Consider the following 23612-nt stretch of genomic DNA (forward strand, 5'->3'; position numbering starts at 1 on the left):
GTGATCCCCAAATCGAAAATATGTCACGTGCGCATGCTCGTTAGGCTTTTCCACCTCCCTACACTAAGCGAAAAAATAACGGCAAGATGCGGATGCAAAACTCGATTTTTTCCGGGAATATCGAATGATGTTTTTGTCTCCAAAAAAAATTTAAAAGATGCAAAAGGACCCCATTTTAAATGATTTGAGGCTGAAAATACCCCCCCCCCCCCAAAAAAAAATTGGAAGATGTTTTTTTCTGGGACGATGCGATTTTACCCCCAAGATGCAAAAAGATGCAAAACGTAATGTGGAAAAGCCTACTACTCGCCACTGGCAACAAAGACCAGAAAAGCTACATAACAGAACTGAAGAGTGAAGCCTGAGACAGTGAGAGGCTGAAAGGGCACTTGTACTTAGTTGTAGTTATTGAATCTATCACATCACTCATCAGAGCATAGCATGCACCACAGCCTAGGCACTATGGAAACACGTCGATCGACTACGGCTGAGCTGAGTCTAGTCTCTACTCTAGTCTAGTAAGTCACTACTAGTACTAGTACTAGTAGATCTACTCGTACTCTAGTCTATCGATCACCAGTCTCACGACTTTTCATTTCACGAATTATTTTCGTTCCGAGTCTACGACTACCAGTACCATGACTACTGTACTAGCCCTAGCCCTAAACTGAGCTCATGAGGCCACAAATATTACGTGCATATGCACAGCTTATCCAGAGGACCAGACAATCATTATTAATTTGTGATATTGAGTAGCATCTCGATCTCGTCGTCTGTCGTTGCTGCGTATCTTTACGACATTAGGGGAAGGTGCATGAGGGGGAGCTCGATCGGTGCCGGTCGCTACGCGCTAAACCGCAGCATTGTTGTGATCATCAAATCTCAAGAGCAGGGCCCGCGCGGCAGGACTGGCGATGGTCGTCCGGTGCGTGCTACTCCTCATTGCAAGTGTGATCTGTATCCTGGCAAGTGAGTTCAGTGAAGTGTAGGTCACCATAAATATTAAAATAAGGGCCGAGTGGGTTTAATAGTTACATTTTTCGTTGATTAGCTTTACCACCGGACGAAGTCGCTGCAGGACTGCAAGTCCCTATTTAAATTCACGATTAGACTGTAACAGGCATATCTCATTATCTGCCCTCTCACCGGGATTTTGATGGCTACCCGCAGCTCCTACGCTCAACAGATGGATGAATATGGTCGATGGGCCTGTTGCCTTGAATACACAACCTCTGTAAAAACGAGCAAAGGGTGATCATGCTGCAGCACCACATTTCAGCTCTTACAATAATGAAATCCGCTGCATGATTAAAGCCGCCGCGTTTATACATTGTAGACGGTCAGTGCAGGCGGTGAAGTCCCGAGGATGCTATATTCATGAGCTATTTTGGATAAATTTGCAGCACTGCTTGAAGTACTACCACATGTTCATCTATTCAACAATTCATAGGGTACCCTGTAAAATGGCCCTAGGCCTGTGGGACTGCCCTATTCAAAATTTAATAATAATAAAATATACTCAGATGGAGAGCCAAGGTTTAATTTATACAAAAAGAGAAAGACCAAGGAACTACAAGTTACGCTATACTGTCCACAAACACCACCAGTTACTAAACAATCAGCTCCAATAATAAAAGTAGAAAGGAAAAGGACATATGGAAACGAGTTAAGAGTAACTCTCCACCACTGTAACTAGATACTGTATACAGTCAGAAAGTGCAACAACTAGGCACAAAACTGACAGAGTACTGAGACATTCGACGTCCTGACACCTAGCTTCAACACATCTCCGTAGCGCTAACCAACAGCCTTCCAACTTGGAAGGTTCAAGGTTATGGGAAGACCAAAGAGGGGAAGGCAAGCGCAACGAAAACGAGCACAAGCTACAGTCCCAACGGAACAAAGAATGTCGATTGTTACTGGACGATGACGAGACCAGTAGGCGATTTGACAAAGCGGTCTAACTACGTACGTCGTGTGAAACAACTTGTTTTGTAGTGAACTAGTTCATCACAATGTCATGCATGAGGAGTACTGTAGGAGTTTGGCTTTCGGCTTGTACAATTCGTTCTCGCAAAGCTTCCCCCTTCTTTACTTATCTTTGATATTTATGACCCACCCAAGTTGGGTGGTGTGCTGCTTTGCTGCTTCGAATTGTAGTTAGACCGCTTTGTCAAATATCGTACTGGTCTCGTCATCGTCCAGTAACAATCGACATTCTTTGTTCCGTTGGGACTGTGGCTTTTGCTCGGGGGGGGGGGGGGGGGCTAATTCACTCTGATTTAGCCACCCACACAAGTAGCAAGTATTACCTTCACTGAGGGCAGGGGTAACTGCAGTTGGATCCCTGGACGGATACCCTGATGCCGTCAATCCTTTTTCTGCACCTTGTCCTCACCCACTTACTGAGGTGTGGTCAGCCCATAACTTAAGTGGGATCCGCTCAAGTCCACCCAGAGTTTTGGGGATTTCAGGGGGTGTCGGCCGTTGGGCAGTTCAATAGCGAATTGAGTCATCTTTCCAAGATTCCTTTTGAGTCTCTCTCCCCTCTCCTGGGGAGACCCACGTGGCCAGTTTTGGCAGTGAGCAACAAGTACAAGTGTGTGTGTGTGTGTGTGTGTGTGTGTGTGTGTGTGTGTGTGTGTGTGTGTGTGCGTGTGTGTGAGTGTGCATGTGTTTGAAAACTTTGAATGCTCTTGCGTTTCGATTGATGATCGTATCAAGAAAACGGTTCTGAACAAAGTTTCTCTTTCTTTCTTGTTTTGTGCCGTACAAATCATCGTTTTACACTACACTCCTGCATGTTGACAAATATGAAATCGGCTTATAGGCGAACTTAGTCCCCCTTGTTGCTGCACTTGTGTTTGTTTGTTTTAGTCGAGGATGTGGCTGGAATATGCTCGGTGACCAGCGAAAGAAATGGCACGTCCGTGATGACCACTGTTCTAAACGCCGGTATTAATACTACGATCAGTTGCACTAACAGCAGCCCAGACGGTGTAGGGGTCTGGTACTTTGGAAGCAAGAAAATTATCACTGCAGATGTGAGTGATGTGGTGTGAGGACCCAACGTTGCGCTCTTAGCAGACACTTTTGTGAGATACAATTGCTAAACATCACTTTTGTGACTTCATAGGATAGGGCGGAGGGCTATCATGTTCTCAGCAGCAGAGTTAGAGCCTGGTGAACAGACCTGGATTAGCTCTTGCTCTCTTATTTCGTCTCCCCCCCCCCTCCCCGTCTCTCTCTTTCTGTGTGTGTGTTTGTGTGTCTCTCCGTCTCTCCATCAGTCTGTCTGTCTGTCTCTGTCTGTCTGCCTCTCTAGCTCTCTGTCTGTCTCTGTCTGACTGTCTGTATCTGTCTGTCTGTCTCTGTCAGTCTGTCTGAGTCAGTGTCTGTCTGTCTCTGTCTGTCTCTGTCTGTCTGTTGCTTTCTCTCTCTCTCTACCGGTTTCCCAATGTATATGTGGCCTTACGAAACACACACGCACACTAGTATGTATATCGGTATGAGGTACTCAGCGTGGATACATTCGAAATTAGCTAGAAACATTGCCGCATGATTGCCATAAACAGGATCCTAGATTGGTTGCATTATTTTCTCATCCATTCATTTTGGATTGTGGCCTCCATAGTACACTGGCCTACCTTGACGAAAGAACAATAAGAAGCTACTATTGACTCTTTTGGTTCTGGCTCTCCCCCCCCAAGTCAGTAATGCTAGCTTCCTTGTATATAAACATTAGTAGTATAGTACCTGATGCACCCACTGCATCGACTCACATCCAGTATCGATCAGGTCCTGGCACTGGCTCGTGGTGGCTATGTCTATTGTGTCAGGCTATCTGAAGATTACAGCCTAGTCAGTGGGCCAACGTTGAGAGCATGCGTTTGGATCTCAGGGATGACCTATCCCAGTTCCGAAGCATGTCACGGGTGCTTAGTTGAAGGCCATTGCGTAGATTTCTGGACTTACGATCTGGCACTGCCTTCATCAGTGGCTCTTTTCATGGTGTCTCTGCCCGGACAGAATTGTGACTGCGGAAGCTGCTACTCCAGCTCCGTGACAGGCCAGCTGACAATCTGCAGTCCGTCTGTTGAATATGCCGGAGTGTACCGGTTTGGCACGAGCAGGAACATCACCTTGTACTGTAAGATCTGGTATTGAGTTTTCAGACCTTGGGCGTGTGGCCCGGAACTGATTTTTTTTAATTTAATTTTTTTTACTGAATACCTGATGAGTGTTTTCTTTTCAAGTGCGACTATCTACTATCCCGGCCTTGGTGAGGCAACAACAGTTTGCACCCAGTGTGTGTGTGACTGTACGATGTCATCCACTGCATTAATGGCATGATACGACGCATGCCTGCACTACTGTTTACGGTGTTGCGTTTGGGCATCCACCGGGCAGGCAGGCAACACACGACCACTGTCCAAATTAGGGAAGGCCTGAGAGATGAAAGGAGAGATAACTATTATAGTCTTTGTTTTTAGTACCTTGAGCTGGGCTGTCATATCGCAAAATGGAAGGTCAGGTACCAATTTCCCTGCTTGGAACACTGACGAAGAGTGCTTAGTCTATAACATAGCCATATCATACCAGCAGACTGGGTAATGGATTTTTCATCACTGGCCTCTCTCATAATTATACTTGAAGTAGTTCACAATGACCTCTGTTTAATTCAGAGCCTTAGAAAGAGGAGAAGCTATCAGTGTTATGTGCCTGATCGTCTTGTGGGACGGTGACTATTCATGTCACCGCTGAGTACCCCTTTCTTGCTTCTCATGTGCACCGTTGCAGTTCCACCCGCCATTCAAACTAACCCGTCGACGGACGAGACCAACAAGGGTTCTTCTGCATCACTCTCGTGCACTGTGACTGGATTCCCGGCACCGAACGTTGTTTGGATGCAGGCTGGCAGGCTGGTCAACGATAGCAGGAGATCAACCAACAACGAACTGTGAGTTGCCCCAACAGCAGCCGCCTCAGGCCACGCCATGCCTTTGCCGCGCTGGTCTCTTTTGTGGTCGTCTAACACTGGCCTGTGCATCAGCACTGTAGTGGTATCGATTTTAAAACCGCTTTTGGTGTGCAAATCATAGCAAGTGAATTCGAAATAGACCGGCCAGGGCAGTCAAAACTACCGGTATGTCAGTTCCATGTTCTGTGAAAACACATAAAACAACGTCTGTATACCATTGAATTTAAAACTCATACTCTTGCAATGGTATGTTTAATTTGTTCAATGTCCACCATCATTAAAGGGGAAGTTAAAGCAAAAATCAAAATTTCACCAGTTGTAGTCTTCGGGGTGCTGAGTCGAATGGTCGTGGTCCGAGGAAGCTGAGACTCTCCCTTCCTACTTTGATCCCAATCGAACTTGCGCACTTCCACCGAAACTGGGCGACTGCGCCCTACTAGATGGGGATTTGTATGCAAAATGTCACTAAATGCGCCATTTCGTTCTTATAAAAGCACGGATGACCGCGATTGGCCCATATGTTGTAGCCTTTTGGACGCTGAGTCGACTGGTTTTGGTCCGAAAAGGCTGCGATGCAGCGCTCCTCCTTTATTCCCAATCGAACATGGTTGAACAAGCGGTCACGTGCTCCTGGGGGCCCAAATCACCTGGTCACCGTGCCAGCAGGCGACAACTTTCACACCAAGGTTCAACTCGAGGTAGACTCGAGTGACAGGACTGCACCCAAAAAAGGTCAAACAGGCTAGTAAGTTGTACCCTGCAGGCACGGTGAACAGGTGACTGGTGTACGCAGGAGCACGTGACCGCTTGTTCAAGCATGTTCGATTGGGAATAAGGGCCGAACGCTGCATCGCAGCCTTTTCGGACCAAAACCAGTCGACTCAGCGTCCAAAAGACTACAACATATGGGCCAATCGCGGTCATCCGTGCTTTTATAAGAACGAAATGGCGCTTTTAGTGACATTTTGCATACAAATCCCCATCTAGTTGGGCGCAGTCACCCAGTTTCGGTGGAAGTGCGCGAGGTCGATTGGGATTAAAGTAGGAAGGGAGCGTCTCAGCTTCCTCGGACCAAGACCATTCGACTCAGCACCCCGAAGACTACAACTGGTGAAATTTTGATTTTTGCCTTAACTTCCCCTTTAAATTTGTTGCAGCAAACGCTTTCTTATCACTACGGTGATGTACAGTCAGACCTCGCTTATCCGGTCCTCTTTTATCCGAATCCATCGCCATCCGGAAGAAAATCATTGGTTACCGATTTACAGGGAATTACAGCATACATGTATATCATACATACATACAGTACGAGTGTTTGATTATCCGGTTCCCTCGCATATCCGGATATTTTTTGTGGAAAACAGATGTGTGCGGTTAAGCGAGGTCTCACTGTACCAGCAAAGGTTTAACAAGAAGATCCTTTAACCGTTTACCGGCCGATTAATCACATCACAGAATAAAATTTGCGGCGATTTTCTGAAATGTGGACACACAACGAGTCATAACTTAGTTTACCTTAATCGATTTTTTGATATTGGACTCCCTGGAAAGATCTTGGCAAGGGGAACAGTTTGAGCTCAAACTCAAGTCAACACACACGACAATGCCAGTGCAGCAGCCCAGCGACAGCGCTCCGGCGCTGGAATCGTCCTGAAGATCAATCCTCATCGGCCATTTCACTCTCAGTTGGGGTACAGGATGTCTGGGTCTACCTTGCCGTCCCTCTGTCGACAACACTGAAACCAGGTGGATCTGTTCTGCACTGTGTCATACCAGTCCGCTTCAGGTAAACCGATGACAGTAAAGTCCGCAGACACAACATCCGGCCAGCGCTTCTTGGGACCATGTTGCGGGCGCTTGCAGGACAGTTCACCAAACAGCATCTGCTTGGGGCAGCCGGGTCTCCTTCATCTGTGTAACATGACCAAGCCACCGCAAGCAGTGCTTCCTGATCACATCGGCCATGTCGACGTCTACCCCTGCCAGCTCGCTCAGTGAGGCCGACGACAATCTCTCCTCCCATTGCTCACGACGAGAGATGCCGAGAATTGTGCAAATACACTGATGGTGAAAGGTGTTGAGTCGGTGAATATGACCCGCCTTGATGGGCCATGTCTCCGCACCGCAGAGAAGAGCAGGAAGGACAATAGCACGGTATGCCAGCCTTTTGGTGCGGACCAAGAGATGTACACACTGAAATATTGGAGACCTGAGCACGCCTGCGCCAAGCGAGCAGCGAGGAAGAAGCAGCTGCGTGGCAAAACCGCAGGGAAATTAGTGGTGGAGATACCAGCGATCTCCATCTTCGCGGCAACGATTGATGTTTCTTTGTGTCTTGACTCTTCTGTTCATCCCGGTATTTCCAGCTTTTGACTAGTTGAGGAGTAGATAAAGCCTAAGGTGTGTTGGACGCTACGTTCACTCGAAATCAGTTGAGCCATTGTTGATATTTCGAAAGACATCTAACTCATGTTGCAATGCGAAGCAGCACGTCAAAAACTCATCTGCCTAGTATGGCACTTCTGGTCATCGCAGAGCCATGATAATTTGGCTCGGAGTAAAACACATCGTAGTCTCACTGTGACATATGTTTCTAATCTAATACCAAGAGAGAAAGGGAATATTGAGCCCGGCTCTGTTTTCAACCTATGTCCTATTTGAAACCGTCTCTTCTACCCGCCAACCCAACTAGCTGGCCACACCACATACACACACACACACACACGCGCGCGCGCGCGCGCACACACACACACACACACACACACGTACACACACACATGTACACACACACACACACGTACACACACACACACTGCACACACACACACACACACGTGCGTACACACACACACACGCGTACACACACACATTGCTTGAGTTTGAATCATGTAACTGTTCTGCTGTGCATGGGCATGGACTGCATTCAGGACGGAACGGGCAACAAAAAGCACGCTATCAATCGAGGATGCTCGATACTCAGATCGCTCCGATGGCATGTTCACGTGCGTCGGTCAGAATTACGGAGAGGCGAACAGCAGCTCAGGCCCACTAGGCGAAGTGGAGAGCACCGGGGCACTGGTCCGGGTACGAGGTAAGAGAAGTTTGCATGATTGTGGTTTATCGCGTAGCTATAGGGACGTGTTGAAGGTATTCTAGGCTAGTGGAGTTTTAAAACCTTGGGAGGTGCAGGGAAACTGCGGCGTAGAGTACTTCACAACCTTTGGGACGATGATACAACATACTAGCACTGTGAGTACAATGTGCATCCCTGGAGGGGGGGGGGGGGGGGGGGTCATGGGGCATATCCGATTGCATATCATTAACTAGCGCATGAAGAGAAGGTCATTGTGCTTCATCACATTATCACCATGTACTGATTTGAGAAGTAATGGTCCGAAAGGCCTCATCAGGTTCACAACTGACTTCGTCTTTTCGTGTGCTTATAAGTTACCCTCCGACTAAGTCCTTATTTATATCATTAGGTCATGAGGTACCCGGGGAGAAAGTGGAACGGACACTGCCGTAGTGACCATGGCATGTCCTACCGTGACCCCTAAGCTGCCCGTCAGTCCGTAGAGTGAGCTCTGTGCACTGTGCTGGTATAGATATGAGGATGATAACAGTGCAAAACCGACTCGAGTCACATGACTGTGTGAGTAGTAGAGTCTGTAAAAGTGCAAGCTGCAAACCTTCCCTCTGAGGACTACAGTGTACTCAGTTCCACAGTAGAACGTGAGTAGTCAGTAGTGCAAAGCAATCGCCGCGCCGGCTGCAAGTGCCACTGCATGCCAGGCGCTTACAAAGCAATCGCCGCGCCGGCTGCAAGTGCCACTGCATGCCAGGCGCTTACAAAGCAATCGCCGCGGCTGCAAGTGCCACTGCATGCCAGGCGCTTACTTTTCGGAACAGGGTTGTAGTGCGTGCACGGTTGCCAAAATGGCTAGTACTCGTATCTGCTCAAGTTGTTTAGGTGAACAACGATGATTATAAAATGGAAAACCTTACACACACACCATCTTCAATCCAAGTGGTCTCTTCGTTGCAAATTACAATAATTCTCAATCAAATATTCGGCCAGGAGCCATCATCAGGATTTTCCATTCAATGAAGTGGCTGCAGTGGAGCTTGCGCACATTAAGAAATTATGATTATAATACTAGTAATTCTCTCTGCGGGCATGTATGTGTGTTTGTGTGTGTGTGTGTGTGCGTGCATATGTGTGTGTATGTGTGTGTGTGTGTGTGTGTGTGTACGCACGCGCGCGTGTGTGTAACCCTCTCTGTTCCTTTGATGTTTCAGATCCACTGGGTGCACTGTGGCCATCATTGGGAATACTAGGTGTGATACTGGTGATGACTGTTGTTGTGCGGTATTCCAACGCAGTGGCGAAGAAGAAAGAGGAGGAAAGAATCAAGATCTTGTATGAAAAGGGTCAGTACCTACAGCACCATATGACTGGATCTAATTCTCTCTCTCCCTCTCTTTCCCTGAGTCCCTCCCTCCCTCCCCCTCCCCCCCCCCCCGCTCTCTCTCTCTCTCTCTCTCTCTCTCTCTCTCTCTCTCCTTCACTCACTGACTCAGAGAAATCAAGTTCCTTTCGGATATGCCTCCTTGTAAGTTCTGCATGATGTACAGACTTGTGGGTCAGAAAGAGTGTATTATATGTGTGGTGATAATGGACTCGATTGAAGTGAGTGGCTCACTGCGAATATGGCCTGTAAGGCTGGCGCCAGGTAATTCGATTAACAACATCCATGTCTGTGTTGCCCTTTTCTCCCGGTGTGCTCAGATCTACCCAACAGCGCGTCAACCGGGACTGATGGTGCAGTCACCATTGGCAGTAGCGGTGGCATGTACAGAAGGTGAGGGATACGACGTTAGCGTTGGGACAGCCAGTGCCGAAGTGCCCAAGGCTGGCTCTACGCGGGCCATGTACTGGGTGGGGGGTAGGGGGGAGGGATAGCGTGTATACCTGACACCAATACCCGGCAGTCGTGTAATGTCAGTAAGAGTACTGTATTTCCTGCTGATATGGGGATGGGGATTCCCTCTAATGCACCTGCCAGGAATCACCATGATGAAGTACATGAGCTTGTACCGGTACTGAGGGAGGTAATGGAGAGGAAGCCATGACTCATAGTGTTTTTTTTTGCTGTTCTCCTCATTCTACCCTTCACAGGACTTCTCAACAGTTTGGAGGAGATGTGCCCCTGTTAACACGCACAGACAGTGCAAGTCCGCCACATGGCTACAGTGTTTAGGTGCTCCAATGGCTGGCCACAGTGTTCAGGTGTTCCAATGGCCCATCTGCCAGGCTCTTTCCCAGTTGAATATCTCCGCCAGTCACAGCCGATGGGATGAATACCAGTCAAGGTTGATTGAAAAGTACTAGACAATAGTCTCTTGCTATTTTTTAGGTCTGGAAATTGCCCTTTCTAATTCTAATTACACCATTGCAGCTTCTTGCATCAAGATCAATACCAGCCTTTGATCGCATACCCTGTATTTTCCGCTTGCCATCACCTCCTCCCATCCGTCCTTCGTGCTACCCACAAACCATTTCAAAGTATGCTTAGCCATGGATCCCCCCTCCTCCCATCTGTCCTTCGTGCCACCCACAAACCATTTCAAAGTATGCTTAGCCATGGATCCCCCCTCCTCCCATTTGTCCTTCGTGCCACCCACAAACCATTTCAAAGTATGCTTAGCCATGGATCCCCTGGTTCGAACCACAGTATCGTGAACGATATCCAAGCACAACTATTTCTATTATTATCCTGAATGAGATGTGCCTGGCTGCACTCCGAAGCATATACTAATGACATTGTTATAATACTGAATACTAAAGCCGATTTCCTTCCTTTGTTTCTGTAACGAATCATGTGCGAGAGCAAGAATTGGATATAATTTTTTTACGAATACTCTGTGCAAAATATTATGGTGGATAGGACAATATTCCATTTCAATGTACTTCGCATAGGGCTACCAATCAAGAGTGATCGAATGACTATGTATGTTGTTGGGAGTCTGCAGCCTCTTCACGAGGCATAACACGTGCTGATAAGATAGAGATAATCTAGCTACCGTAAAAGCCATACATGTATATATAACGAAGTGCTAATTCTAACGAGTTAACGAGGAGAAATACGATACTGTTGCTATTGAGCGTTGAGAATGAGTGAGAATCGTTATCTTTGGCACACGTAAACTGGTCAATTTTGGGAAATCGTTATATATGCGCCTTGTTAGAATAATGGCTTTTACAGTAAGTGAGATCAGGAGTATACATCAAGCCGGTCGGTTACCATGGTTACAAAGGTAGCAATGGAGACACCCGCATCGATTACTCCACGTCCAAGCAGGCAAGTCGATGATACGTGCGGCAGCATTCATAGCCTTCCGTGGAGATCCTGGACAGCTTTCTCGTTAGATGCGGCCAGTTCGGATTCCCTAGCTTCAATCAGCTTGCCCAATTCCTCCGCACTGGCCAGATGTTTACTCACGTAGTCACCATCATTGGCAGCTTCCTTTCCTGCCGCCTGTAGACCACTGTGCAAGGTCTCGGCGAGTGCCTCCGTGCCGGGAGTCATCTGAACATAAGCACATGCAGTGTACATTGTACACAACACTGTGAGCGGGTGAAGGAACGCATGCACATCGGGGGGGGGGGGGGGTGTAGTACAGTCTGAGTGCACACAAACTGTAAACAGTGATGCCAAGTTTTGCACCCATGTTGCCTTAATTAACAGAATCCTCATGGCCGGTACCTCCCTACCACCAAAGGCCACCACACACACTGCGCCCGACCACGCATGAGTTCCGTTGGAAAACTACACACAGGGCCGTATAGCATTGGAATTTCAAGTGGTCCGGCCAAATGGGATATTTGACCGGAAATGAACTTTATTCACGAACAACCCCATTTGCACAAATTGGGTGGGTCAACTTTTTCAAACTAAGGTCCGGCCATCCCCGGACCGGGTCCATAAGAAGATAACGGTCTGCTGTGACTCCTGATTGCATTAAACCCTGTGATCACACTCCAAATTCATGTGGTGCGTTCAACTCTACAGTCTCTGGCTGTACCACTTGCCACCCATTATCGTCTCTTACCGCATGTAATGTCTTCGCTTTCCCAATCTGCTCAGTCCTGGCCATTTTCACGGTAAGGATGTAGTGAATAGTGCGATTATCAGCTCGTAGCGGCCTGCCCGAATGCAGAATAGAGCTGTGGAATAGCAAGATCCGTCCAGCGCGGGGTCGAACCCCGCCAATGACGTCATAGTTGACTCTTGCCTTTGAGCTGCGACCGGCCATTGCACCATCGGAACCAGGTCCCATCTCGTCTTCATCTAGCTCCTCCGGTTCGTCTTCGTCTGGGCCATCCATTTCGTAGCCTTCTTCCCCGAACCTGCGCACACGTTGCTGTCGAGATGGCAGTGCCATGGGCTCATAAAACATGGTTTCACCGTGTATTGCGTCGGGATAGTCATTTCCGAGGTACATCTGCAATGTATACTCGTTCTGCAGACAGAAATAGCGGGAAGAACATTCGAAAGACAGAGAGGCCACCCATCATGTAACTGCTGTACTGTGCTGAGTGAATAGCAATGGCAAAACAAACTCGCTCACCTCATCCACATGGCAATTACGGTGGATATGAACGTCGTCGGCGCTGTGCGTTGCGGTCAGACCGACACCCACCGGATACCAACCCGACGTCTTCGACACCAATGTCACCAGCTTCTGCATGACTGCCCAGTACTGGCTTTTCACCAGGCTGCCAATCTGAAAGCAAGAGAGAAAAGCGCTGGGGTCAGATCTCGGCCAGTGCTGACTAGCATGTGCTCCCTGGCAATGCATTGAAAGTCAGGGTCTGTAGCAAAGGGAAGAGTCCAAGCTGTGGAGGTCTCACTCCATGCGTATCAGACACACAGGTATACGTATCGAGTCACCGATGCTTCACAAACTGGTTGAGGAAAAGTAGTGTCAGCTCCATAGCTCAATATCTCATGCGCTGAGCACTGCTGAGCTGTATATCCCGAGAGATCACAACATAGTATCATTGCTGCTCGGCCCTATGCATTGCTATAAAACCAGACCGGGATAATCGGACACCAGGCATCAGACTTCACTAGACTGGGTGTGTGTAGTAGTTAGTTCGGTACATTCCTCACCTCAAACTCAGCCGACCAACGGGCATTGTCCTTCATCTCGTCCGGATCAGAGAAGTCGAGGCGCGGACGGTACCTGGCATGCGCAGACAGCAGGTACCTGCGCAGCTCCTCCATCTGCTCGGCACTCCAGACGCTATCGAACACGGCAATGGTCTTGCCGTCGCTGTCCTGAAACGTGCGCGTCAACTTCTTTTCCAGGGCACCAGTGCTTGGGATAGTTGAGTCCCCAGGGTGCAAGGCCGGTGGAAACTCTTGCCTCTGCTCCTCCTCGATGGCTTTGGAGATTTGCTGGATACAAACATGAGCAGCAGAAGTACACCGTACAACAACAATATGCAAGTGATCATTCTCTGCAATACAGTCAGACTTCGCTTACCCGGTCCTCTTTTATCCGGATCCCTCACCATCCGGAAGAAAATCGTTGGTTACCGATTTACAGCACATGTCATCCATACATACAGCATGTGTGTTCGATCATCCGATTCCCTCGCCTATCCAGATATTTTTCGTGGAAAACGGATGGGTGCGGTTAAGCGAGGTCTGACTCTACCGTGAATACTTCACACCATGTGACTGTGTCGAGTAGCCCAACAGAGCGCTGCCACGCTGCATCGCCATCTCAAAGCAATACAATTAATGTAATACTTCTGAAGTGCTTTTATAGAAATAATGTTGCATGGCCCTCGTACACTCCTCGCTACATTCTCTTCCTCCAGCCCTTGACTGTTCTTGCAGTCCAGTGAGCATGGTGACGTCTACTGTGCTAACTGTATATCTGTGGCTGGATTCAGGTTGTGTACCTGAAACAAGTACAGTAGGTATGATGCATCATAGAGCTAGAGATAAATCCTCCCATGACAATGAAATTGGGCATGGGGGGGGGGGGGGGACAATCGGCCCTGAAGCCGACCTGGGCCGTATCACCCCTCAGGAGCCGGCGTCAGGGATGGCTATACAATGTAGGTGGACGATGACGACGAAACTCTCAAGTACATGGTGCAATGTTTTCATTGCATGCATCCAGAATACTTGCGCAGCATGCTGGGAAGAAGTAAAAACTGCAAAACACACTGCCTGAAAGAATGAGGACAATAACACCTCTGGCAGATATCCAGACTGCATCGCCACTGTACACAGGACATGTGGGCTCCACGCAAAACGTGCCAAGTGTGACCTTAGCACACAAAGGTTCTCACACCGTACACACGTAGTAGCACTCTGCCATTCAGTTTTCCTTCCCTTGGTTGTGAAATCAAGGTGGGGCGCTCTCGCGGTACTTTGCGGAATATGTGGGTGTTTCATGGGATGTGAGTTTTACCCTCAGACACTCCATACTTAGGGCAGGCATAGCTTTGTGCAAGATTGTCTCCCCAGGATAGGTTTGTGCAAGATCGTCTCTCCGATAGCTTTGTGCGAGATCGTCTCCCCGGTATAGCCGTCATGCAAGTTTAGTTTTCCCGGCATAGCTGTTGTGAGCGCTTACCTCATATCTAGACACAGCTTCCCGTGCCAGATCGGCACTGGTGGAGTAGCGAACGAGAAGCCCGCAGCGCCACTGTGGCTTGTTCATGGACGGTGGACGCAGAGTGAATGGAATGCCATCCGTCCATGCCATCACCCGACCCGGCTTCAGGTGCACCGCCTCCTGAACTTCATTCATACCGGTGACGTCATCCACATGCGGCGAGTAGAATACTGTTTCGCCGTAGTCGTTCTTCTTCCACGGTCCAGACGTCAACTCCACATGAACATTTACTGACCGCCTCTGGCCATCGTCAGCCGCTAAACCTGCAGCACTACCGCTGGTCATTCGTGAGTCGTCCCCACGGCGTATCAGATAGGCCGTCGCATCTTCCACATCAAACTTGCCACCTTCTGCCGTATTCGTATTGCCTAGCTCCTCGACCGTAGCTAGCAATTTCCCTCCTACCGCAGAGTTCTTGAACAACGAGACATTCATGTAAGCCAGCCATGGCCAGCCAGATTTCTCGTATCCACTATTTCCGAGCAGATCCGCATTGTCTGCTGGTGTTGCTGCTGCTGGTCTACCCACATAGCGCCACACGGAATGTTTTAGAACGAGTGCACGCAAATCTTGAATGTTTTCGGAGGATAGGACGTTATCGCGAGCTACAATGAAACCGTGCTCGCCTACTGAAGCGTGCTTTACTGTAACCAGTACTTCATTACTAGCTGTGGACACAACACGGTAGGTAGCGATCCACACCACTAGGAGTATTCCAACAAATCTTCGTAAAGAAATTTCCGCCATGATCAAATTAATTGCAAACCACCAAGAAGTCATTGAAAGACAGTCGAATCTGCTAAAAGAAGAAAAACATACATTTTTTTATCCACTACCGTACCGCGTAATAATGATTGTTATGTACAGTGCTGGCAACTGAAATCCGACCCCCTTGGCGGCGCGGCGCGGCGCCAAGGGGGTCGGATTTCAGTTGCCAGCACTGTATGTCAATGCGGCGCGGATCGCCTACTTGCCCACATGCATACAGCGCACACAGCTGGTATGCACACAACAGATGTGCTACAACTTAGTACAAGACTAGTACAAGTAGGTATCAGAATGATTGTACTAATTTTACTATTGGTGACACACAGACAGGCCCACTGAGTCTGACGCTGTCACATGCACACATCGTGCAATCGTTTTAGTATTTCTACTGTTCTAGTTCTACTTGTCTAAACAAGTTTATTCAAACAATACGACATGGAAAGAAGGAAGAACACCGAAAAACACAAGGGATGAAACGATGATATCAAAATGAAAATGTTCTACTTGTAGTTCAGCTACAACGTCACAGTAGATTCTTCTATCCAGTCATACACCGTGTACACCATACACTTACATGTGCATTGTCAAAATAAAATTTAATACCAGTCATACTTACAGTATACAATCTAGATCTAGACTACAACTCCACAACTAAGTTACTTCACAAATACAATGTACACAAACCTGCAGCAAGAGTGCATAAACCAGCAGTTTATGCACTATTGATCAGCAGAAGCCCAAGGCCCAAGCAGTGGCACATGTGCACAGATGTCCTTACATCGCCAGACACCAGGCCCTGCTCAACTCATATAGTGTACTCATGCACGTCATTGATCATACACAGCATTGGCGCAGATCAGAGCATCTGCCAGCACATCTGCCAGCACACCGCAAGTAACAAACTGATGGTCACACCATATTATGAAAATCGACTGAAGTCATGTTTTCTTCTTGTATTAAACCGGTGCTATATCCAGGAGAGCTATAGAGGTTCAAGGACAAGTATAAAATATGTGTAAAAATAGGAATTATTATAAGGAACACCGCACACTCGTGTACCAGTTAAAGTCAATGCGAGAAGAACATCACTAATAGTCTAGTGCGCACTACACCGTAGAGCGCAGCATTGGAAACCTAAGGACACCATGGACACGGGGCTTGGGTTGGGTGCCAGAGTTCAACAGGGCAAGCGGATGCCACGGAAATTAACCATCAGCATTATTCAGCGAAGCAGAGCACATGATAATTAATTTTAAAATCAGCAGCATTTCTAGAGGTCAGTGCGGCGGCTATCCGCCGACTCAGCAGCGGCAACGTCTAGCCGGCCAACAACGGGGTATTTTGGTACATATGTGCTGGTTATTACGCTCTCCAGGGCTTCCAGTTCAGATGACGAGAGTACACTCTGTGAGGACAGAGGAAGACACAGTCGCGACACGGTCAGAAAACACCCCGACAGGTGAAACTTCAGAATACAGCAAGTCAACAAAGAATGGCATCGTGTTCAGCAAACCCCAATTCTGGATATTTCAGAAGAGACTGAGTTCTGCTGATTTCTGCAAACTCAAATCAATCATTTTCAGCGGAAAGAATACAAGAAAATCTTAGACATCGACAGACTATCTCTGCAGATCAGCTCTGATAGACCTAAACAGCTGTCTGGAGGATGCATTAAAGGGGAAGTATACCCTAAAATCAAATTTTAACCAGTTGTAGTCTTCTGGGTGCTGAGTCGAATGGTCTTGGTCCGAGGAAGCTGCGACGCTCCCTTCCTTCTTTTTTCCCAATCGAACCCGCGCACTTCCACCGAAACTGGGTGACTGCGCCCTGCTAGATGGGGATTTGTATGCAAAATCTCACTAAAAGTGCTATGTCGTTCTTATAAAAGCACGTATGATCGCGATTGGCCCATATGTTGTAGTCTTTTGGACGCTGAGTCGACTGGTTTTGGTCCGAAAAGGCTGCAATGCAGCGCTCCTACTTTATTCCCAATCGAACATGGTTGAACAAGCGGTCACGTGCTCCTGGGTGCCCAAATCACCTGGTCACCGCGCCAGCAGGCGACAACTTTCACACCAAGGTTCAACTCGAGTGACAGGACTGCACCCAAAAAAGGTCAAACAGGCTAGTAAGTTGTACCCTGCAGGCACGGTGACCAGGTGACTGGTGTACGCAGGAGCACGTGACCGCTTGTTCAACCATGTTCGATTGGGAATAAAGGAGGAACGCTGCATCGCAGCCTTTTCGGACCAAAACCAGTCGACTCAGCGTCCAAAAGACTACAACATATGGGCCAATGGCGGTCATCCGTACTTTTATAAGAACGAAATGGCGCTTTTAGTGACATTTTGCATACAAATCCCCATCTAGTAGGGCGCAGTCACCCAGTTTCGGTGGAAGTGCGCAGAGTTCGATTGGGAATAAAGGAGGAAGGGAGCGTCTCAGCTTCCTCGGACCAAGACCATTCGACTCAGCACCCCGAAGACTACAACTGGTGAAAATTTGATTTTAGGGTATACAGTCAACTTCGCTTATAACGACTGCGGATATAACGACAATTCGCGAATAACGACAGAATTTCCATGCCCAGAGCAAAGTCCCATCTAACTGTATACATTTAACTTCGGATACAACGACTATTTGAATAACGACAATTCGCGAATAGCGACATGCTTTTAGTGCCCCGAGGTCATATTCACTGCTTGAATAACGACTTTCTGGGCTTTTGACAGCTATTTCAAGTACCTGTCATTCAGAAGTGCCAGAACCCATGAGATGGATAAAGGCACACGGTCAAGAAGATGTAGCCAAGGGGGGGGGGGGGGGGGCATTTATATTTTATATTGCTTCTAAATAGTTGGAGTGTTCAGCACAACTACATGTAGTTGTATATGATTGTACACTAATCATCATACATGCACATGTACATGTACTAGTACATGATTGTACATGTCCCTGTTGATGGCTCCAAAAGGCTAATTTTTCAATCTATTTCCCCTCCACATTGACTTTATAGTTCCTTTCAATTGTAATATGAAAATAAAGTACACATTTGCATAGAGCATGAAAAGAGCTTCATTTTGATATGCATGTCATACTATACAAAAATATGGGTTCACATACATTTAAATGGGACTTTGTGTATAAAGACACTTCGCGAATAAGGACACTTTTCTGATGCCCCGCCGAATGTCGTTATTCGCAAAGTTGACTGTACTTCCCATTTAATACCCATGTCTCGGTGCGGAATAAGGCTTCACAATAGTGGTGGTGTGCAAGTGGAGTGTATCAGCCAAGAGAACAGCATTGCATGGAGAAGTTCACTGATATCAGGCCTACGGTTCTAAAATTTCCACAGTAACTCAAGTTATGTATTAGCGCATCGCAAAGAGGGCGAATGACTCTTCTGTTCATCTACAAGTACATACCATAATGTCGCGTATTAAAGCCGGGCTTATTCCTGTAGAAGCCGATGTCAGGGCTAGGCTTCTATTCACATCAGGCTTCTATACAAACCAGGTATTTCTATGCGTGTCAACACTAAAACCAGGCGTATGTGCCGACAAAGTATCTTAAAAATTAGGCTTGTTTTCAAAATAGGCTTCTATTCGAGATAGGCTTTAATACAAGACACTACCGTATGTGCTTTTACCTCACAGAAAAAGGCACCACAGAAGCTAAACTTCTCCAAAACGATAGCTACTCACAATGTCATGCTTTAGGGCCAGGTCTGCAGGCTCGAGGGACATTCTGGCAATTGAAACGGTGCTGTCCCGTCCTACCAATGCATTGTACGCCGCATCCTTGCCGTAGAAGTCTAAGGTCAAAATGAGAACGATAACAGCAGCAGCAGCAGCAGCAGCAGCAGCAGCACTGAAGACACCATAACTGATCTGGTTCTCACTGGCTTGATGCAACAAGAGAAACGCAAGATGCCGTTCTTTTTCAGCAGAAACAGTGCTGCTCAATGAAATCCAGTCGCGTCACTCAAGTTTGCGCCTTGCACCATTTCGCAGCCCAGTGTTCGCAGGTCTACGGCTGCGCAACGCGAGGCATGTACTTGCTGGACCACTGGATTTCATTGAGTAGTACTATACTTTGCACGTGTTATGGTGGGCTGCTTGGGTGTGGGGATGTCACGCTGTGGGAATTTCATGAGCATGCACACTTGATGCAGGTCAGTCAGTGCTTCATTTCCGTCAAGACAACTACACCAAACTTTACTTGGCTTGCCTTTCCGAAATTCATCCATTCGTCAGGAATTCATCTATTGTAAATCAAAAAAAATTGGCTGGTGAGAAACTTTGGCCGATCTCGAAATGAATCTTCTGGCCGCCATCAAAACTCTGGCCGATTGGGGTTTTCAAAAAAGAAATTGATCAGTACTTCGAAGTTGTTGTTGCTCTCACATGCATCCATGGCTAAATCATGCATCATTTGCCTCTATGACAAACTTTGGCCTGCGATTTACTTTGGCCGGTTGGGACCAAGCAGCGAAATCAGTGAAAATACGTTGATTTACAGTAGTTTATCAGCAAGAGGCAGGGTCTGCAGTCGCGCTAACCAATCAGGTAGATTCTGACTAGGTTTAGACCAAACGTTCCAGGACTTTTTTCTTATCCAAACTACACTTCTCGGCTACTCTTCTCCCCCTTTTTTCTTCTTTTTGCATCGGAAATTTTAGATTGTGAAGGCTGACATTGACACTGTTGTAGTTTTCCAGTGTAGTTACTAGTTACCCATGCACCAAAATGAGAAAGCTTCGGATGAGAATGAGAAACTTTGCAAGGACACGGCGAGGCAATCAGTTCGAGAGAGGCCGTGCACACAGGACAACGCTCGAGCCAACAGCTATCTGCAAGAGCATGTCTTCGGGGACAATGCCAGAGATTGTACAGGCCATTGCATGTTATCCGGCGGCCCAGACAAACTAACAGAGCACACTCATTCGAAGTATTGCATGCCAAGCACAAGCAGCGTATTCAGCACCCAGTACTAACCTTTTCCTTTAGTCACATCATACACAGCTCCCTTGATCGAGAGGTAGATAGGCTTACTTGGCTGCGCGGGCACATAAACAGGGCAGTAAAATCATGCACACAGAAGGGACCATGCTCAGCACATAACGTTACTGGACAGTACCTACGGTCATACAAATGGACCGTATGCAGGAGATAATGCACAAATAGTGCACCACCAACATCCCCGCCCCGCCGTCGCCGCAGTCGCCACCACTAGGTTATCCCAACAGAAATGGGTGACGGTTGGACACCATGGACGCAGCAGGTCCCAATTTAGGGGGGTGCACGGCCGCATACAATGCATGTGTAGGATGGCTGGTGCATGTCATCCATGGTCAATATGTGCATGCTGAACCTAAGTCGATAGTTTTAGGGGGTGCACATGCCCCCCCCCCCCCCCCCCCCCCCCAGTGCCCCATGCAAGCTAAACGCCTGGGCATAATCTTGTGTTGAAGTTTGCATATTAACACTGTATAGAACCCGTACAATACTGACGTGCAAAGAGCCTACACGCCTAAGATGAAATGTTTGACAGATGTAGCGTGTAACGCAACCATTGCTGTTCAGTTCGCTACGTTATGGCTAACTCTTCTTCGAAAATAGTACACTTTCCTTCAAAATACACTGTGCACAAGAAAAGGCTTGAGTTTCAACTGTTCTTCTGCAGAAGATTGGTGGCGGTTTGTTATAAACTCTTCGTTTGAAGGATTCGCTAGAAATTAACAATGTGATTTGAAATACATTGTTTTACACTGGTATGTAACGCAACTATGTTCTGCACACATGTCTACCATACAGTGCTGGATTAGCGCCGCATACTCATCTACGAGTACATACCCCGTAATGTGTCTCCCTTTCACCGCGCGTGCCCCTTTCCAGGATATTCGGATTCCTTTTGTTGCAATGTGCAATTATTGCACGTTTGCACACATGCCAACTATGGCGCACTATACAATTCGTAGTCGCACTTTGTATAGAGTGGTTTCACATCTTAAGGGGCCATCCATAATTGTCGATCTCTAACACGAAAAAAATTCGCTTATGGGTAGGTGCGTCAAGGAGAGTTTTGTTCTGAAAAGATCGATAGGTGAAAAATCCATTCATTCTACTAGCTGTCAAGTCAATATATTTTTGGTGCTGGGGGGTTAACTAAACCTTTTCGTTCCGTGATAGTAATCGATAATGCCCGATGACCCCTTATCATGTGACTAAATTTGTGTAGAAAGCAGGGAGTCGAAAAATACCGACTCCCTGGTAGAAAGTGATCATGGCATGTGGACAGTAGGACCAACATGGCCGACATCATGTGACCCATAGACCCAGGGCTAGGCCCAGACAGATTCTGCTCCGCTCGCCTCGATATTTTGCCGCAAAATGTTGCTGCGAAATCTTCGATATTTTGCCGAGTCTGGCACAAGAACCTCGATATTTTGCTCCGGAAAAACGTGTATTTTATCCACTTCCCGTTCGTTTCATAAAAATCGCAGGGTCGGTTTCTCGACACTGGTTTCCACGCATGTCCCTGGGTTCTTCCAAAATCAAGTCGATCCACAGTGAATCCCAGTGATATTTCGGTGACATGATCTCGTCCTACAGTGTAGGGCAGTGCAGTGTATCCTGCTGAACGGGTAAAAAACAAGGAAATCCAAGTATCAGGCATCAATTTTACCCAACATCTCGATATTTTGCTCCGATTTTACCGGCAATTTCCGCTCTCTCAATTCTTCGATATTTTGCCGAAAGAATTGCCGGCAGGATCTGTCTGGGCCTACCCAGGGGCCAGGGGTGGACGCAGTTGGAACCAACATGTTCACGTGATAGATGTGATACCAGACTATTGCACAAGTAGAGTCAAAGTTATCCAAGGGCTTGTTCGATTGGTTGGATCCGGATCCAGATCAATTGAGTGGATCCTTTGGATCCACCAAGGTCCAATCAAACGCTGCCCATGATCGAATCTGGAATTTTAGTCATTTTTGAGGGTTTCCATGAGAGAAAGCAACTATTTCCGCATGATCTTTTTGTGGTCGTGTTTTTGTGGCCATGTCTCGAAAAACACCCGTATTTTGCGGTAATCCGCACGCGTAGGTCCATAAGCGTGGGAATCTCTAAGTTTCAACCACCTCCAAAGTTCAGAGAGCTTGGTGAGCTTTGGAGAATCCCCCATAATTCAGAGAGGACATAATTACTCTTCTCCGACTTCTTGCAGAGTCTTGCAGAGGATTAAAGAACGGACCTAGGAGTCTAGCCCTCACCATGCGGTTTGGCCTTTCAACGTTCTTTGGAAAAAATACAACATTGTAATTTGAGTTTTTCCTTTTGATCTCAGGTGGACATCATTATAATGTACCGGTAAGTGTAGAGGTGCGCTGGGCGCATCAGATCCGATTCCTTGCACGATCGAAATTCGAAATGCAGCCTAAAATTTACGACCTCTAGCTCTATTCACCAACATTATTTGTATTGATTAAAAAAAACTGTTCAGTCGGCGCCAAAAAATCCCGACAAATCACTGAAATTACGCGACCAGGCTACGCAACCCAGCCCTGTTTTCGACCACATTTCGCAATGAACGCGGCGCGGTACCAACTTGGAGTGATATGTCTGGAATTTTCTGGCATGGACTCCAAATGATTTGCATTTGAATATATTCATTCACTGATTCATTCTCTATTTCCGGATCCTCTTCTTAAAAAAAACTGTGCTTCTTGTGCTGTATTACAAAAGAGGCTTGCTATGATCTCTTGCATACTAAAATGAATATTAGAAATGATCCCAGTAAACGTCCAACCAGTTAGTTGGCTTGAGGATCTATACGTGGGGTACATACGTCTGATCCATCGTACTCTGCGAGTTCTTCTTCAGTGAACACACGATCACTGCCCACAGTCGACGCGAGGAAAAGAAAAGCACAGCACGTGGTGCACAGATTGAGCAGAGACACCATATTCACTACAACTAGCTGCAGTAGCTAAATTCTGACCAATGGCTTTGATTATTATCTCTCGATCTTGAACAGTCGAAGAGATTTTAGTGATCTTACAGCTGCTTTGATTTTGAACACACAAAACGCTCGTCAGTCAGTGTTTGAATGATAATCCGCCCTGTACTTTTTTGTAGGCTGTGGTAGATCTGTATGT

The 23612-nt window shown here is 47.3% G+C and overlaps 3 protein-coding genes across 3 annotated transcripts; 1 reads left to right on the forward strand and 2 right to left on the reverse strand.

The window, feature by feature from the left end:
- Nucleotides 1-731: 731 nt before the first annotated feature.
- LOC135804865 (uncharacterized) lies at nt 732-10991 on the forward strand. The gene is made up of 8 exons (XM_065318835.1): nt 732-969; nt 2878-3044; nt 4030-4150; nt 4801-4960; nt 7909-8072; nt 9281-9412; nt 9771-9843; nt 10161-10991. The coding sequence occupies exons 1-8, from the start codon at nt 915-917 to the stop codon at nt 10240-10242; spliced, it is 954 nt and encodes a 317-aa protein (XP_065174907.1). The 5' UTR covers nt 732-914; the 3' UTR covers nt 10243-10991.
- LOC135804864 (uncharacterized) lies at nt 10879-15470 on the reverse strand. Its single transcript, XM_065318834.1, has 5 exons — nt 14642-15470; nt 13159-13446; nt 12614-12769; nt 12095-12505; nt 10879-11571 (listed from the first exon to the last, which is right to left on the reverse strand). The coding sequence occupies exons 1-5, from the start codon at nt 15461-15463 to the stop codon at nt 11371-11373; spliced, it is 1878 nt and encodes a 625-aa protein (XP_065174906.1). The 5' UTR covers nt 15464-15470; the 3' UTR covers nt 10879-11370.
- Nucleotides 15471-16370: 900 nt separating this feature from the next.
- LOC135804867 (neudesin-like) lies at nt 16371-23558 on the reverse strand. Its single transcript, XM_065318838.1, has 4 exons — nt 23303-23558; nt 20452-20512; nt 19159-19268; nt 16371-16856 (listed from the first exon to the last, which is right to left on the reverse strand). Exons 1-4 carry the CDS (start codon nt 23417-23419, stop codon nt 16722-16724), a joined length of 423 nt encoding a protein of 140 aa, XP_065174910.1. The 5' UTR covers nt 23420-23558; the 3' UTR covers nt 16371-16721.
- Between the last annotated feature and the right edge of the window lie 54 nt (nt 23559-23612).

This window comes from Sycon ciliatum, chromosome 1 (assembly GCF_964019385.1).
Source record: "Sycon ciliatum chromosome 1, ocSycCili1.1, whole genome shotgun sequence".
NCBI classification, from domain to species: Eukaryota; Metazoa; Porifera; class Calcarea; order Leucosolenida; family Sycettidae; genus Sycon; species Sycon ciliatum.

What these genes read in the sequence shown, in the direction of transcription:
- LOC135804865 (XM_065318835.1), top strand. Translation starts at nt 915, where the DNA reads ATGGTCGTCCGGTGCGTGCTACTCCTCATTGCAAGTGTGATCTGTATC. An exon ending in CAAGATCTTGTATGAAAAGG is followed by an intron (nt 9,413 to 9,770) that starts GTCAGTACCTAC and finishes CGGTGTGCTCAG; the next exon opens with ATCTACCCAACAGCGCGTCA. An exon ending in AGCGGTGGCATGTACAGAAG is followed by an intron (nt 9,844 to 10,160) that starts GTGAGGGATACG and finishes TACCCTTCACAG; the next exon opens with GACTTCTCAACAGTTTGGAG.
- LOC135804864 (XM_065318834.1), bottom strand. Translation starts at nt 15,463, where the DNA reads ATGACTTCTTGGTGGTTTGCAATTAATTTGATCATGGCGGAAATTTCT. An exon ending in GTTGGTCGGCTGAGTTTGAG is followed by an intron (nt 12,770 to 13,158) that starts GTGAGGAATGTA and finishes TCTTGCTTTCAG; the next exon opens with ATTGGCAGCCTGGTGAAAAG. An exon ending in GTAATTGCCATGTGGATGAG is followed by an intron (nt 12,506 to 12,613) that starts GTGAGCGAGTTT and finishes TTCTGTCTGCAG; the next exon opens with AACGAGTATACATTGCAGAT.
- LOC135804867 (XM_065318838.1), bottom strand. Translation starts at nt 23,419, where the DNA reads ATGGTGTCTCTGCTCAATCTGTGCACCACGTGCTGTGCTTTTCTTTTC. An exon ending in CAGAGTACGATGGATCAGAC is followed by an intron (nt 20,513 to 23,302) that starts GTATGTACCCCA and finishes GTGCCCGCGCAG; the next exon opens with CCAAGTAAGCCTATCTACCT. An exon ending in TGATGTGACTAAAGGAAAAG is followed by an intron (nt 19,269 to 20,451) that starts GTTAGTACTGGG and finishes TTTTGACCTTAG; the next exon opens with ACTTCTACGGCAAGGATGCG.